The 12500-nt window shown below is 53.1% G+C and overlaps 1 protein-coding gene across 1 annotated transcript in view; it reads left to right on the top strand.

The window, feature by feature from the left end:
- LOC126981120 (mucin-19-like) overlaps nucleotides 1–8411 on the top strand; it is a 45970-nt gene extending 37559 nt beyond the window's left edge. Inside the window, exons 3-6 of the mRNA XM_050831832.1 lie at nucleotides 3682–3854; nucleotides 4348–4525; nucleotides 4680–7013; nucleotides 7283–8411. Coding sequence (XP_050687789.1) covers nucleotides 3682–3854; nucleotides 4348–4525; nucleotides 4680–7013; nucleotides 7283–8380 — 3783 coding nt within the window. The 3' untranslated portion in view covers nucleotides 8381–8411. The remainder of the gene's footprint in view (nucleotides 1–3681; nucleotides 3855–4347; nucleotides 4526–4679; nucleotides 7014–7282) is intronic.
- Nucleotides 8412–12500: the final 4089 nt, after the last annotated feature.

The raw sequence follows: 12500 nt of genomic DNA, 5'->3' as shown, positions 1-12500 counted from the left end.
TATATATTTCTCTCTCTCACCATGGATTCATATAGCACTATTTCTCCACGTGTCATTTTCTTTCTTTCTTTCTTTCTTCTTTCTTTTTTCTTTCTTTCTTTCTCTCTTTCTGTCTATCTTTCGTTCGTTTTTTCCTTCTCTCCTTCCTTCCCTCCTTCCCTCCTTCCTTCCTTTCTTCCTTCCTTCCTTCCCTCTTTTTTTTAGCTTTTCGTCTTTTCTTCGGTAACTCAGTGATGTAATATTTCGTTCAGCTCTTATGAATAGAACTGACCGAGGGAAAGATAATACTAATAACAGTGTAAGTCTGCCTTCGTAATGGCAGGAATGAAAACCACACTCATTAATACTTCGTCCTTTTCTCAGCAACTCATGTCGAAATATTGCGTTCAGGTTTTATGAAGAGAACTTATTGAGAGGAAGATGATTCTAATAGTTAAAAGTGCATTCGTAATTGCAGAGAAGGAAAGGAATATATAATCGATCTAACTTTTACTCTCTGCGTCGGTATTTCAGCATTTTTTATTTTATCAGCTAAGGAGAGTGTTCAAAGGCGTAAAAAAAAAAAAAAAAGCCCGGTACTCACTGCTCCTGAATAGAGGTCAAAGGAGTGTCCAAAAAGAGAGGTCAATTTCGTGAGGAGAGGTGTCCTGATGTTGAGTATATTTTTATTTTTCAGATTTCATAATTGTAACTTTAGATATCATACGTTTTTTTTTTTTATAATTTATGTCCAGTGGCGGTGGTGGTTGGTGTTCATGCCTTCCCTTTCGTGTGTGTGTGTGTGTGTGTGTGTGTGTGTGTGTGTGTGTGTGTGTGTGTGTGTTATGGTTTTCCTTTTCTTCTCTCCCTCTATGTGTCTGTTTGTATCTCTGTCTGTCTTCTGTATTGTTTGTCTGTCCGTATGGGCGTATATGTATGGTCGATGTTTTCTGTATGTCCGTCTGCCTTTCAGTCCGTCTGTCTGTTTCCGTTTTTTCTTCTTTATTTTTTTTACGTTTCGTCTATGGCACCGTTAGGCTTTTTTGGTGGGGCCTTGTGGTTGGCTCCAGCCCGTTATGGCGCAGGCAAGTGTTTATAGTGGCGCCATCTGGCTCATGCTGGCCCCCGGAGCTTATCTTTGATTCTTTTTTAGGGAGAATCTAGAGTCCGGGTTAGTAGGTTGTGTTCAGGACAGCTTGTGGGCAGGCAAGTGTTTATAGTGGCGCCATCTGGCTCATGCTGGCCCCCGGAGCTTATCTTTGATTCTTTTTTAGGGAGAATCTAGAGTCCTGGTTAGTAGGTTGTGTTCAGGACAGCTTGTGGATAGTCTTAGGCCACGGTGGGGACTGAACGTTGTCAGCTTGTAGGGGCGGGTGGAACACGAATCTGTTTCCTCCTGAACGCCGCGCCCGCACACTGACCACTCAGCCACCGCCTCCCGTCCGGTATTAATATATTAGATAAGCATAATGACGTGTATTGTTCAGCAAGCACGTGGAATAATATTAATCCAAACCTTCCATTAATCACGAGTGTTGTTTTACCGTTAGCTGTGTTTACATATATTAATCGGTATTAGCCGCCTATAACGCCCTCATCAACAGTGGGCTTGTTGATACTCGTAACAAGCTCACGTTAATCACTCGCCTGGTAATTAGTCAACACGAATCTAATTATTTATTTCTATTAGTCTTATTTGATCATTATTATTTGCTGATGGCGCGATAATGGACCCCCCCTAGCATTTAATAGGGGGGGGAAGGGGATGGGGAGGGTGGTTAGTTGCAAAAATGACCCCCCACAAAAATATTAATATCACGTGGTTTAAGATATATTTTAGCAGAATAATTTATAATAAACCCATGTTTATTTAACATTAACTAAACTAAACTAAGCTAGCAAACCCCAAAAATCACCTCCTAAATACATCTCTAATCCTAGTGCACGGTGTTCCCTTCATACCCTTCAATAATAATGATAATAATGATAAAAATAATAATTCCAATCTCGGCCCGATACTTTGGTTCTTCTCTGCGTCGCACGTAAGACAGAGGGGAGGAGAAAGAGGTTGGTCTCCGGGGTAATTCTGAGCGTGGGTTTTGCATCGCGCGGATGACTGAGGAACCAGCAAAGAATGGCTTGTGAGTCTTCGGGGAGGCGCGGCCGCATCGAAGTGGCTTTTTTCGTCTCTGCATCCCCTTGACGTCGTGGTATTGGCGCGGCGCTGCACTTTTACTTCGATATCAAAACTCGACAGCCAGTTCCTCTGCGGGAGTGTGTGGAGGAGAGGTATTGGCGCGGCGCTCCACTTTTTACACCAACAGTAAAACTCGACAGCCAGTGTCTGGAGGTGAGCGTACGAGGTTGCAGGCGGACAAAGATTCGAATATTTGTCATTTGTGCTCCCTGTCCTACTGCATGGCTGTGAGACATGGACGTTGAACGGTGTCTTAGAGAGGCGTATCGATGCCTTTGGTGCCAAGTGCCTTCGCAAGGGGTATCGCTGGAATGACTTCGTGTTGAACCATCGACTACCGCGTGAAGCTGAATCGAGGCCTGTTACCAGCTTAGTCCGCGAACACCAACTCCGGCTATCTAGGCACATGGCATAGGGCTGTTTCTATACGTGACAACCCTGAGTGGAGACCAAGGGGACGCCCACGTAACTCATGGATGGGGCAAGTTGGTCGATCCAGTCGGGAGGGACTTGGTATGGACAGGGCGGCTTCGTGGTGGCTTGCTCGGACCGTCAGGGGTGGAGGGGGCGAGTGAGTGAAGCGACGCACCCCCAGACATATGCTCCCCGTTAGTTAGTTAGTATGTACGGCGTTGTGGCAAGAGGGGAGGGAGGGGCAGGATCAGCGGACAGAGGGGAAGGAAGAAGGAGGGAAGTCACGTCTGGGGCAGGAAGCGAGTGTGTGTGTGTGTGTGTGTGTGTGTGTGTGTGTGTGTGTTTACTATCCCTCTCTCTTATCTCTAAATCACTCCTTGCACCTTCCTTCCTTTCCTCCTCCTCTTCCTTCTTTCCTTCCTTTCTTTCTTTTTTTCTTTCTTTCTTTCTTCCTTCCTTCCTCTTCCTCCTCCACTTTATCTTCCCTCACATGTCCATCTCTCTCTCTCCCTCACCTCCACCCCCCTACAACCCTTCCCCCCCCACCCTCCCTCACCCTTCCTCCTCCTCCTTCTCTACCTTCCTTCACCCCTTCCACAACACAACCCCTTCCTCCTTCCTTTCTCCATCTCTCCTCCTCATCCTTTCCCCCCAATCCTCTCCCTTCCCCAATCTTTTCCGCCCTTTCCCACCCTTCCCCACGCTCCTCCAACCTCCCCTCCCCTTCCCCATCCCCACCCTCTTCCATCTCCCCCCGGTCCTTCCCTCCCCACCCTTCCCCACCTACCACCCTTCCCTCTGTCTCTTCCCTCCCCGCACTCAAACGCCCTTCCCCACCCTTCCCCGCTCGTCCCCTTCCTTCCCCTTCCTTCCTGTCCCATCATCGTCCTTCCCCACCCTTCCCCACTCTCTCCCACTTTTCTCCATTCATCTCCACCCGTCCCTATCCTTACCCGCCCTTCCCCACCCTTCCCAACCCGTTCCTGCCTTTCCCTGCCCTTCCCCTCCTTATACCACTCCTTCCTCCACACTTCCTTCGTCCCCCTCCCCTCTCCCATCCCCCCTCACCACTCATCCCCCCCCCCCAACAGTTCGATAGTGACGTGGACTGGATCGGGCTATGGCCTCGCACGGGGTCGTACAAGCGCTTCACGGACCTGGACGACCTGCCCAGCGTGCCCAGCATGGACGACTCTATCAGGCACCCAGACGAGCCGGACCTGCCGCCCCAGCCACTCAGACCCGCCCCCGCGCCCCCACCCAAGTGAGTGTGGGGGGGGAGGGTGGGCGATGGTGGTGATTGTGGTGGTGGTAGTTGTGGTAGTAGTAGTGGTGGTGGTGATGGGGGTAGTGGTAGTGGTAGTAGTAGTAGTAGGAGGAGGAGGAGGAGGAGGAGGAAGAGGAAGAGGAAGAGGAGGAGGAGGAGGAGGAAGAGGAGGAGGAAAAAGAAGAGGAGGAGGCTTTGGAGTTGTATATTATTATTATTTTATTAACATTATTATTATTATTATTATTATTATTATTATTATTATTATTATTATTATTATTATTATTATTATTATTATTTTTAGTAGTAGTAGTAGTAGTAGTAGTAGGAGGAGGAGGAAGAGGAGGAGGAGGAGGATTTAGAGGAGGAGGAGGAGGTTGACACATTTAAAGTCGGTCGGTTTTTTTCCTATGTATTCACACACACACACACACACACACACACACACATACGAGGCTAACACTGTCTTCCCCCCCCCCCCCCCCTCCAGACTCCCCGGATGGACGGACAGCGGGGGTGAGGGGTCGGCGTCCCCGGCCAGCAGCGTGGGGGGCTTCGGCGCGGGCGTGGAGACCCCCCCGGAGCCATCCCGCCCCGCGCCCGTGCTGGACCGCCGGGACTCCAACAGGTCGCTGACGGGCAGGCTCTCCAGGCGGGACTCCAGCAAGGTACGGGGCGGGGAGGGGTGATGGTATTTTTGGGTGGCAGTGGTTGTAGGATGGGAGCGGAGGTTGTGGCTACAGTGGTGTGTGTGTGTGTGTGTGTGTGTTTTGGTCCTCATGATCAAGCAACATAATGTCATCGCCCGCGTTGTCCCCGCAGGAGATGCTGGCGGCGTCGCAGCAGAGCAGCCCCAAGCGAGGCTCCACCAACCCCTTCCGCGCCTCCTGGGTGCCGCCGGACGAGGCCTCGGAGGCGCCCCTCGCCCAGACCTCGGCACCGGAGCCGTGGAAGGCCTCTGCACCTGCCACGGAGAGCGTCACCCTCCTGCAGGGGCCCGACCACCCGCCGCCCGCCTCCCGCGGCGCAGCCACCTCGGCGGTGCCCGCGTCCTCCACGGGCGCCGCCATCTTCACCACCCCGCCGGCCTCTACGTCTCTCCACGCCTCGCCCGGCGCCGCGGCCCACGCAGGCTCCCAGAGCGCTGCGGCCTTCACCGCTTCTCAGAGTCCTGCAGAATACACAGCCTCCCCAAGTACTGCAGCCTTCACTGCCTCTCCGAGTGCTGCAGTTTTCACCGCTTCTCAAAATGTTGCAGCCTTCACAGCCTCGGGAAGCACTGCAACTTACGCAGCCTCCTCCAGTGCTGCAGCCTACACTGCTCCTACAAGTGCTGCAGCCTACACAGCCTCTTCAAGTGCTGCAGCCTTCACCGCCGCTTCAGATGTTGCAGCTTTCACAAGTTCTCAAAGTGCTGCATCCTACACAGCCTCCTCAAGTGTTTCAGCCTTCACATCTCCCTCAAGCGCTGCAGACTTCACAACTCCTCAAAGTTCTGCAGCCTTCGCCGCCCCGGGAGCTACCACCGCGTTCACATCTTCAAGCGCTGCAGCCTTCACATCTCCCTCAAGGGCTGCAGCCTTCACATCACCTTCAAGGGTTGCAGCCTTCACATCTCCCTCAAGGGTTGCAGCCTTCACATCACCTTCAAGGGTTGCAGCCTTCACAACTTCTCAAAGTTCTGCAGCCTTCGCCGCCCCGGGAACTACCGCTGCGTTCACATCTTCAAGCGCTGCAGCCTTCACATCTCCCTCAAGCGCTGCAGACTTCACAACTTCTCAAAGTTCTGCAGCCTTCGCCGCCCCGGGAACTACCACCGCGTTCACATCTTCAAGTGTTGCAGCTTTCACATCACCTTCAAGCGTTGCAGCCTTCACCGCTCCTTCAAGTTCTGCAGCCTTCGCCGCCCCGGGAACTACCGCGGCGTTCACCGCTCCTTCAAGTGTTGCAGCTTTCACATCACCTTCAAGCGTTGCAGCCTTCACCGCCCCTTCAAGTTTTGCAGCCTTCGCCGCCCAGGGAACTACCGCGGCCTTCACCGCTCCCTCAAGCGCTGCAGCCTTCACATCACCTTCAAGTGTTGCAGCCTTCACCGCCCCTTCAAGTTCTGCAGCCTTCGCCGCCCCAGGAACTACCGCGGCCTTCACCGCTCCTTCAAGCGCTGCGGCCTTCACCGCCACTTCAAGTTCTGCAGCCTTCACCGCTCCTGGCAGCACCGCGGGGGTCAGCGACCCGGCAAGTAGTGTAGCGTTTTCCAGTGTAGCGAATACCACGTCTTTCTACGCCTCACCCAGCGTTGCGGTGTGCAGCGCCGCGCCGAACACCGCGGTTTTCTCAACATCGCCGAGTACCGCGGTCTTCTCTGCCGCGCCGAGCACCGCGGTCTTCTCTGCCGCGCCGAGCACTGCGGTCATCTCTGCCACACCGAGCACCGCGGTCTTCTCTGCCGCGCCGAGCACTTCGGTCTTCTCTGCCGCGTCGAGCACTGCGGTCTTCTCTGCCGCGTCGAGCACTGCGGTCTTCTCTGCCGCGCCGAGCACCGCATCGTTCACTACCCCAGCGAGTAGCACGTCTTTCCTCCCTTCCTCCGCGGCGGCAGTGTTCTCAAGCGCCGCCGCTGCGCCGCCCTTCTCCGCCTTCTCCTTCGCCTCGTCCGCCACGGCAGCGCCGCCGCTCGCCACGGAGCCGCAGAGCAGAGTGCCGGCCGCCTCCATCACTCCTTCCTTCTCCGGGAACCTGATGGACCTGGAGTCCCCCGTCAAGCCCGAGGCGGGGGACGCGGCGGGCGTGGAGGCGCCGCTGGTGAACGGGCAAGGGGAGGGTGGGGAGGGCGGGGAGGGGCCTGGGGAGGGTAAGGCGCAGGAGGGTGAAGGTGTGGGCGTGCCGGCGGTCGTCCAGGACTCTGTGTCCCCGGCCAAGACTGGCCCGCCGCTCTCCCCGCAGCTGAACGGCGCCCTGGACAACAGTGTGGCCGCGGACAGTGTGGCCACTAACATATCACAGGACATCACGAACCACAACGTGGACACGCGCGTGGCCAATAAGTACTTGATACACAACTACGACGCCGCCACTGTGTTCAGTTACGACAGCCCCGGCACCGCGGCGCAGCGCCCCGCGTCCCCCGGCAGGACCGGCGAGCAGCGCTCCCCGCAGGTAACGTGACCCCTCCCTCACACACCGGGGCTCTGGCTCCGTGCCAGTGTTCATGTTCGTCTCTTTTTGCATCCTTTGTAGTGTTTTACTTCCTGTGTTCTGATCCGATACTTCAAGCAAGTCAATTTTATCTCAATTTGCATGTTGTTCTCATTCCTTTATGTTCTTGCATCCCAACGCTTGTTACCGCCTCCGTGACGGCGTTGTCGCCGCGCACGGCGTGTGTGGCTCCTGATCCTCGCGTTTCACGCTGTCCTTGTCTCCCGCAGGCTACGACGGAGCTGCCGGCGCGGGAGTCCTCGGGCAGCCTGGACCTGGGCCGCAGCTTCGAGGTGCCGGCCACGCCGCCCAACACGGCCACGTACGCGTTCTCGCCGCACTCGCCGCACATGTCCTCGCGGATGGCGGACGTGGAGGCGCGGATGCGGCAGCTGGGCGTATCCGTGGACCTACCGCGGGACACCTCGCAGGACTGGTGGCCCACCGACCGGGGCGGGCAGGCGCCACAGAGTGGGCGGGAGGGCCGCAAGAACCCCTTCGGGGGCAGCAGTGTGGACAGTGTGGGCGGGGAGCGGCAGCTCGGGAGTCTGGACCGAGTGGACGAGGAGGACGTGTTGGGGAGCGCCTCCAAAGACAGGAGTGGCGGCGGCGCGCCGGGCCAGCGTGTGGAGGAGGAGGAGGAGGAGGACGAGAGCACGAGGCGCGTGCGGGAATACATCGCGTCGCTGAGCGCCCGTCTGCGGCAGCTGCCTGACGAGGAGGACCTCAACCGCGGCCCGCTCGAGTACCTGGGCACGCCGCCGAGCTCCGCCACTATGCCCATCACACCGCCCAACTCCGTCACCAAGTCCTTCTCGCTGGGCTCAACCGAGACGCCGCCCAGCTCGGCGGGGCCCTTCAGCTCCTTCAGCAGCAACAGGGCCACGGTCAGCAGCACGCCGCCCAGCTCGGCCGGCCTACGCGGCTCCTTCAACAGCCGCCGCGCCTCCGTGGATGCCTCGCCCTCGCCGCTCTCGCCCGGCGTGTTCAGCCTGGGCATCGGCCGCCGGCTGTCCCTGGACACGCCGCCAAGCTCCGCCGGCCTGGCCACCGCCACGCCGCCCAACTCGGCGTCGTCGCACCACACGTTCGGCGACACGCCGCCCAGCTCGGCCGGCTACTCCAGCACGCCGCCCAACAGCGCCGAACTGGCGGGCAGCTTCGACGCGGGCCTGGCCGGGGCGGGCGTGGGCCACGCGCCCACCCTCAAAAGGGCCATGTCCTGCGACTCCGTGAGCTCCGACACGTCCGTCACGCTGGGCGAGCTGGAGGACCCCAGCGGCCAGGTGACGGGCGCGCTCGCCGTCCAGCTCATCTACGACAGGTGAGTACCCTGTGTGTGTGTGTGTGTGTGTGTGTGTGTGTGTGTGTGTATCATGGCGGCGGCTATTTTGTCGGTTGCCTCGGGTCGCTTCGGGGACCAAGACGCTGCTCTTGACCCTTCCCAAGGTCTGGTTCCTGGTCAAGAACGCGGCGGCGTTGGGCTCCTGTATATTTTGTTGCACGCTGAGGCCTTTGCTCTGTAAGTAAATATGGAGGACATTTCGGGCCACGTGTGTCATCGTATCGCTACACTGAGATGCTTTTCAACACCAAGGATCTCATCTTAATCTCGCACCGACAGCGTTGTCGCGGCACGTGTCAGCACGGCACCGCTCGTCCGAAGGGAGTCAGGCAATGCTCTGTGGCTGGCTGTCCTGACGGTAGGTCTTGTTTGTGTGGGTGGAAGCAAAGAGGCGGCCACTCGGCTGACGGAGGAGGACGAGGAAAAGAATGAGGATGATGATGATGATGATGAGGATGAGGAGGTTGAGGAAGAGGAGGAGGAGGAGAAAGGAGTAGGAGGAGGACCAGGCCGCGTGGAGGCGTTCAGTGACAGGAAAAGGGATTGTGTTGTCGCTTGAGAGAGAGAGAGAGAGATTAAAAGTGCTTAATTAATTTACCTTAACATTATTTAGAACGGTTTTCATTATAACTCCTCCTCCTCTTCCTTCTCCTCTTCCTCCTCCTACTCCCTTTCCTCCTCTTCCTCCTCCTCGTCCTCCACCTTTTTTCTTCTTTTTGTTTTCTTTTTCTTCTTTTTTTTTCTTCTTCCTCCTCCTCCTCCTCCTTCTCCTCCTCTTCCGTCAGCAGCAGCAATAATAATAATAATCACCACCACCACCACCACCACTATCACCACCACCACCACCACCACCTCCTCCACCACCACCACCACCTCCAAAGTAATTTAATTGAGCGTAATGCCGAATCTAATTAAAATGCGATAATTATTTCGTTCCTTCCGACGGCCATATGTATCGCTGCTGGTGTTGACGGAATGTGCGGTGTTGAGAAATGTGGTGACGGGGGATGTGGTGGTGGTGGTGGTGGATGTGGTGGTGGTGATGAAGGTGGTGGTGGTGGTGATGAAGGTGGTGATGGTGGTGGTAGTGGTGAGGGAAGAAATGGATTGCGTTAGGAGAGAAAACAGACACACACACACACACTCTCTCTCTCTCTCTCTCTCTCTCTCTCTCTCTCTCTCTCTCTCTCTCTCTCTCTCTCTCTCTCTCTCTCTCTCTCTCTCTCTCTCTCTCTCTCTCTCTCTCTCTCTATTCTTTATTCCTCTCGTACATCAACATTACTTTCCTTCACACATTGAAGACACAAACTTAAAATCACGAGTCTAGTACGTGATCAGACCATGGCGAAGGACACAAGAAGAGGAAGAGGAGGAGGTGAAGAAGGCTGTGGCATTAGTATTGTTGTTGTTGTTGTTGGTGGTGGTGGTGGCGGTGGGAGCGCTCTAACAGGTACATCTATGGCTCCCACTTGTAACTGTGACCTTCTCCCCGAGCGGCCCCAGGGAGGGAAGGGCTAAAGAAGAGTGTGTGGCGGAGTCTTATATAGTGTTAAGGTAGAGTTTGGGGCATACGCTATAGCTGCTCGTGGTCTCGGTGCTCATCTCCGTTGCAGTTTAATATAGTGATAGGTATAGATGGTTATTGGTATATAGTTTGATAGATAGTGATAGATAGATAGAGAGAGAGAGAGAGAGAGAGAGAGAGAGATTTACATAGATTTACATAGAAAATCAGACCACACAGACCCCATGGTCCAGACTTGGTGGTCTGTCCTTAAACCTAAGTGATTTTACATTAATCAGAAGACTCCAAAACGTTGCATTTCTACTCTAGTTGATATTAAGTTGAAGGAAGTGACGGTGGAGCTTATTTTTGAAGGAGTCAATCGTGTTGCACTGGACCACTGATGATGGGAGCTTATTCCATTCTCGCACTACAACGTTGGTGAAGAAAAATTTGGTGCAGTCTGAATTTACTTGTCTACATCTGAGTTTTACGCCATTGTTCCTCGTGCGCAAAGTGTCATCGATCATAAACAATGTTGATCTGTCTACATTCGTGAAACCATTAAGTATTTTAAAACATTCGATCAGTTTTCCTCGGAGGCGACGTTTCTCAAGAGAGAACATGTTAAGGGTAGAAAGCCTTTCTTCGTAGGATTTGTTGCGCAAGGAAGGGATCATTTTCGTTGCCCGACGCTGAACACCTTCTAATTTAGCAATATCCTTTGCATGGTGGGGAGACCAAAACTGTACCGCATATTCCAAGTGGGGTCTGACTAAACTGTTGTAGAGCATGAGTATTACATCTTTATTCTTAAATATAAAGTTTCTTTTAATGAAGCCCAACATTCTGTTCGCTTTATTTGCTGCATCTATGCATTGCTATGAGAATTTGAGGTTTGACGCGATTTTGACACCCAAGTCCTTGACGCATTGAACGCTTTTGAGTTTAACGCCGCGCATTTCGTAATCAAACTTCTTATTCCTCGTTCCAACTTGAAGGACCTGGCACTTGTCTACGTTAAAGGGCATCTCCCATCTATCCGACCAAGCTGAAATTTTGTGCAAATCCTCTTGGAGGCTTTGCCTGTCTTCGTCAGTGAGAACCGAGTTACCAATCTTTGTGTCGTCTGCAAATTTACTAATGCGGTTATTGAGTCCAACATCCACGTCGTTGATGTAAATAATGAAGAGCACTGGGCCAAGAACCGAGCCCTGAGGAACGCCACTAGTGACCGGCGCCCACTCTGAGTTAAATCCGTCAATCACTACTCTTTGTTGTCTGTTGCTCAACCAATTCGCGATCCATTGGTTTACCTGACCGTCAATACCTATTTGCTTTAATTTGTAAAGTAATTTATGATGCGGGACTTTATCAAACGCTTTCTGGAAATCAAGATAGACTACGTCCAGTGATTTGGTAACGTCATAAACAGTGAAGAGGTCGTTATAAAAGGTTAATAGATTTGATAGGCAGGATCTTTTGTTTCGGAAGCCATGTTGTGAGTCCCCAATTAATGAGTGGCTTTCAAGGTAACTCACAATTTTGTCTCTAATTATGCCCTCAAGTAGCTTACCTACAACCGAAGTTAGACTAATGGGCCTGTAATTACCTGGTAGAGAGAAATACAATTCTTTCTTTCTTTCCTAAAAATTGTGACCGCGGTGTTGCTTGGTCCTCAGGGATGGTGGTGGAGGAAAAAGAGGAGGAGGAGGAGGAGGAGGAGGAACACGAACAAGAAGAATGAAATATGAACAGAAAAAAATGCATAGAAAGAAAAATAATAAAGATAAAAAAGTGTACGAGGAAGAACAGGAGATAAAAGAAGAGGAGGAGGAGGAGGAGGAGGAGGAGGAGGAGGAGGAGGAGGAGGAGGTGGTGGTGGTACAATCTTGTTACTAAATTAGGTTAGAAGTCTTGTCCTGTGACCTTCCTTCCTTCCTTCCTTCCTTCCTTCATTTGCTCTCATTTTCCCCTTCTCTCTCTCTCTCTCTCTCTCTCTCTCTCTCTCTCTCTCTCTCTCTCTCTCTCTCTCTCTCTCTCTCTCTCTCTCTCTCTCTCTCTCTCTCTCTCTCTCTCCGTCTTCCTCTTTTTTTGTCTTCTTTATCTTCTCTCTCCCTTCCTTTCCTTGTCTTCTCTTCTCCCCTCTCTCTGCTCTCTCTTTTTTTTCCTCTCCATTTTCTCTCTTTCCCTCCCCCTTCCCTTTCTCTCCCTTCCTCTCTCTCTCTTTTCTTCCCTTTTATTCTCCTCCATCTTCTCTCTTTCCCTCCCCCTTCCCTTTCTCTCCTTCCCTCTCTCATTCCTCCGTTGTATTCCTCTCAATATTTTTCTCTCTCCTCTATCTACCTTTTCAACTCTCTCTCTCTCTCTCTCTCTCTCTCTCTCTCTCTCTCTCTCTCTCTCTCTCTCTCTCTCTCTCTCTCTCTCTCTCTCTCTCTCTCTCTCTCTCTCTCTCTTTGTACTTGCATCATTAAGAATACAGTGTTCTACCCGAATAGCCAAATGCCTCGTCGTTGTTCTTATTAGTATTATATAACCTGCCTCATATATCCAAGAGTTTGTTCCGACTTTCCCTCGCAAATGCCCGAAAAATATTATC

The sequence above is a fragment of the Eriocheir sinensis genome, chromosome 46, assembly GCF_024679095.1.
Source record: "Eriocheir sinensis breed Jianghai 21 chromosome 46, ASM2467909v1, whole genome shotgun sequence".
Taxonomy (NCBI): Eukaryota; Metazoa; Arthropoda; class Malacostraca; order Decapoda; family Varunidae; genus Eriocheir; species Eriocheir sinensis.
The sequence above is the reverse complement of the archived record's forward strand: the minus strand, read 5'-3'. Positions and strand labels throughout refer to the sequence as shown.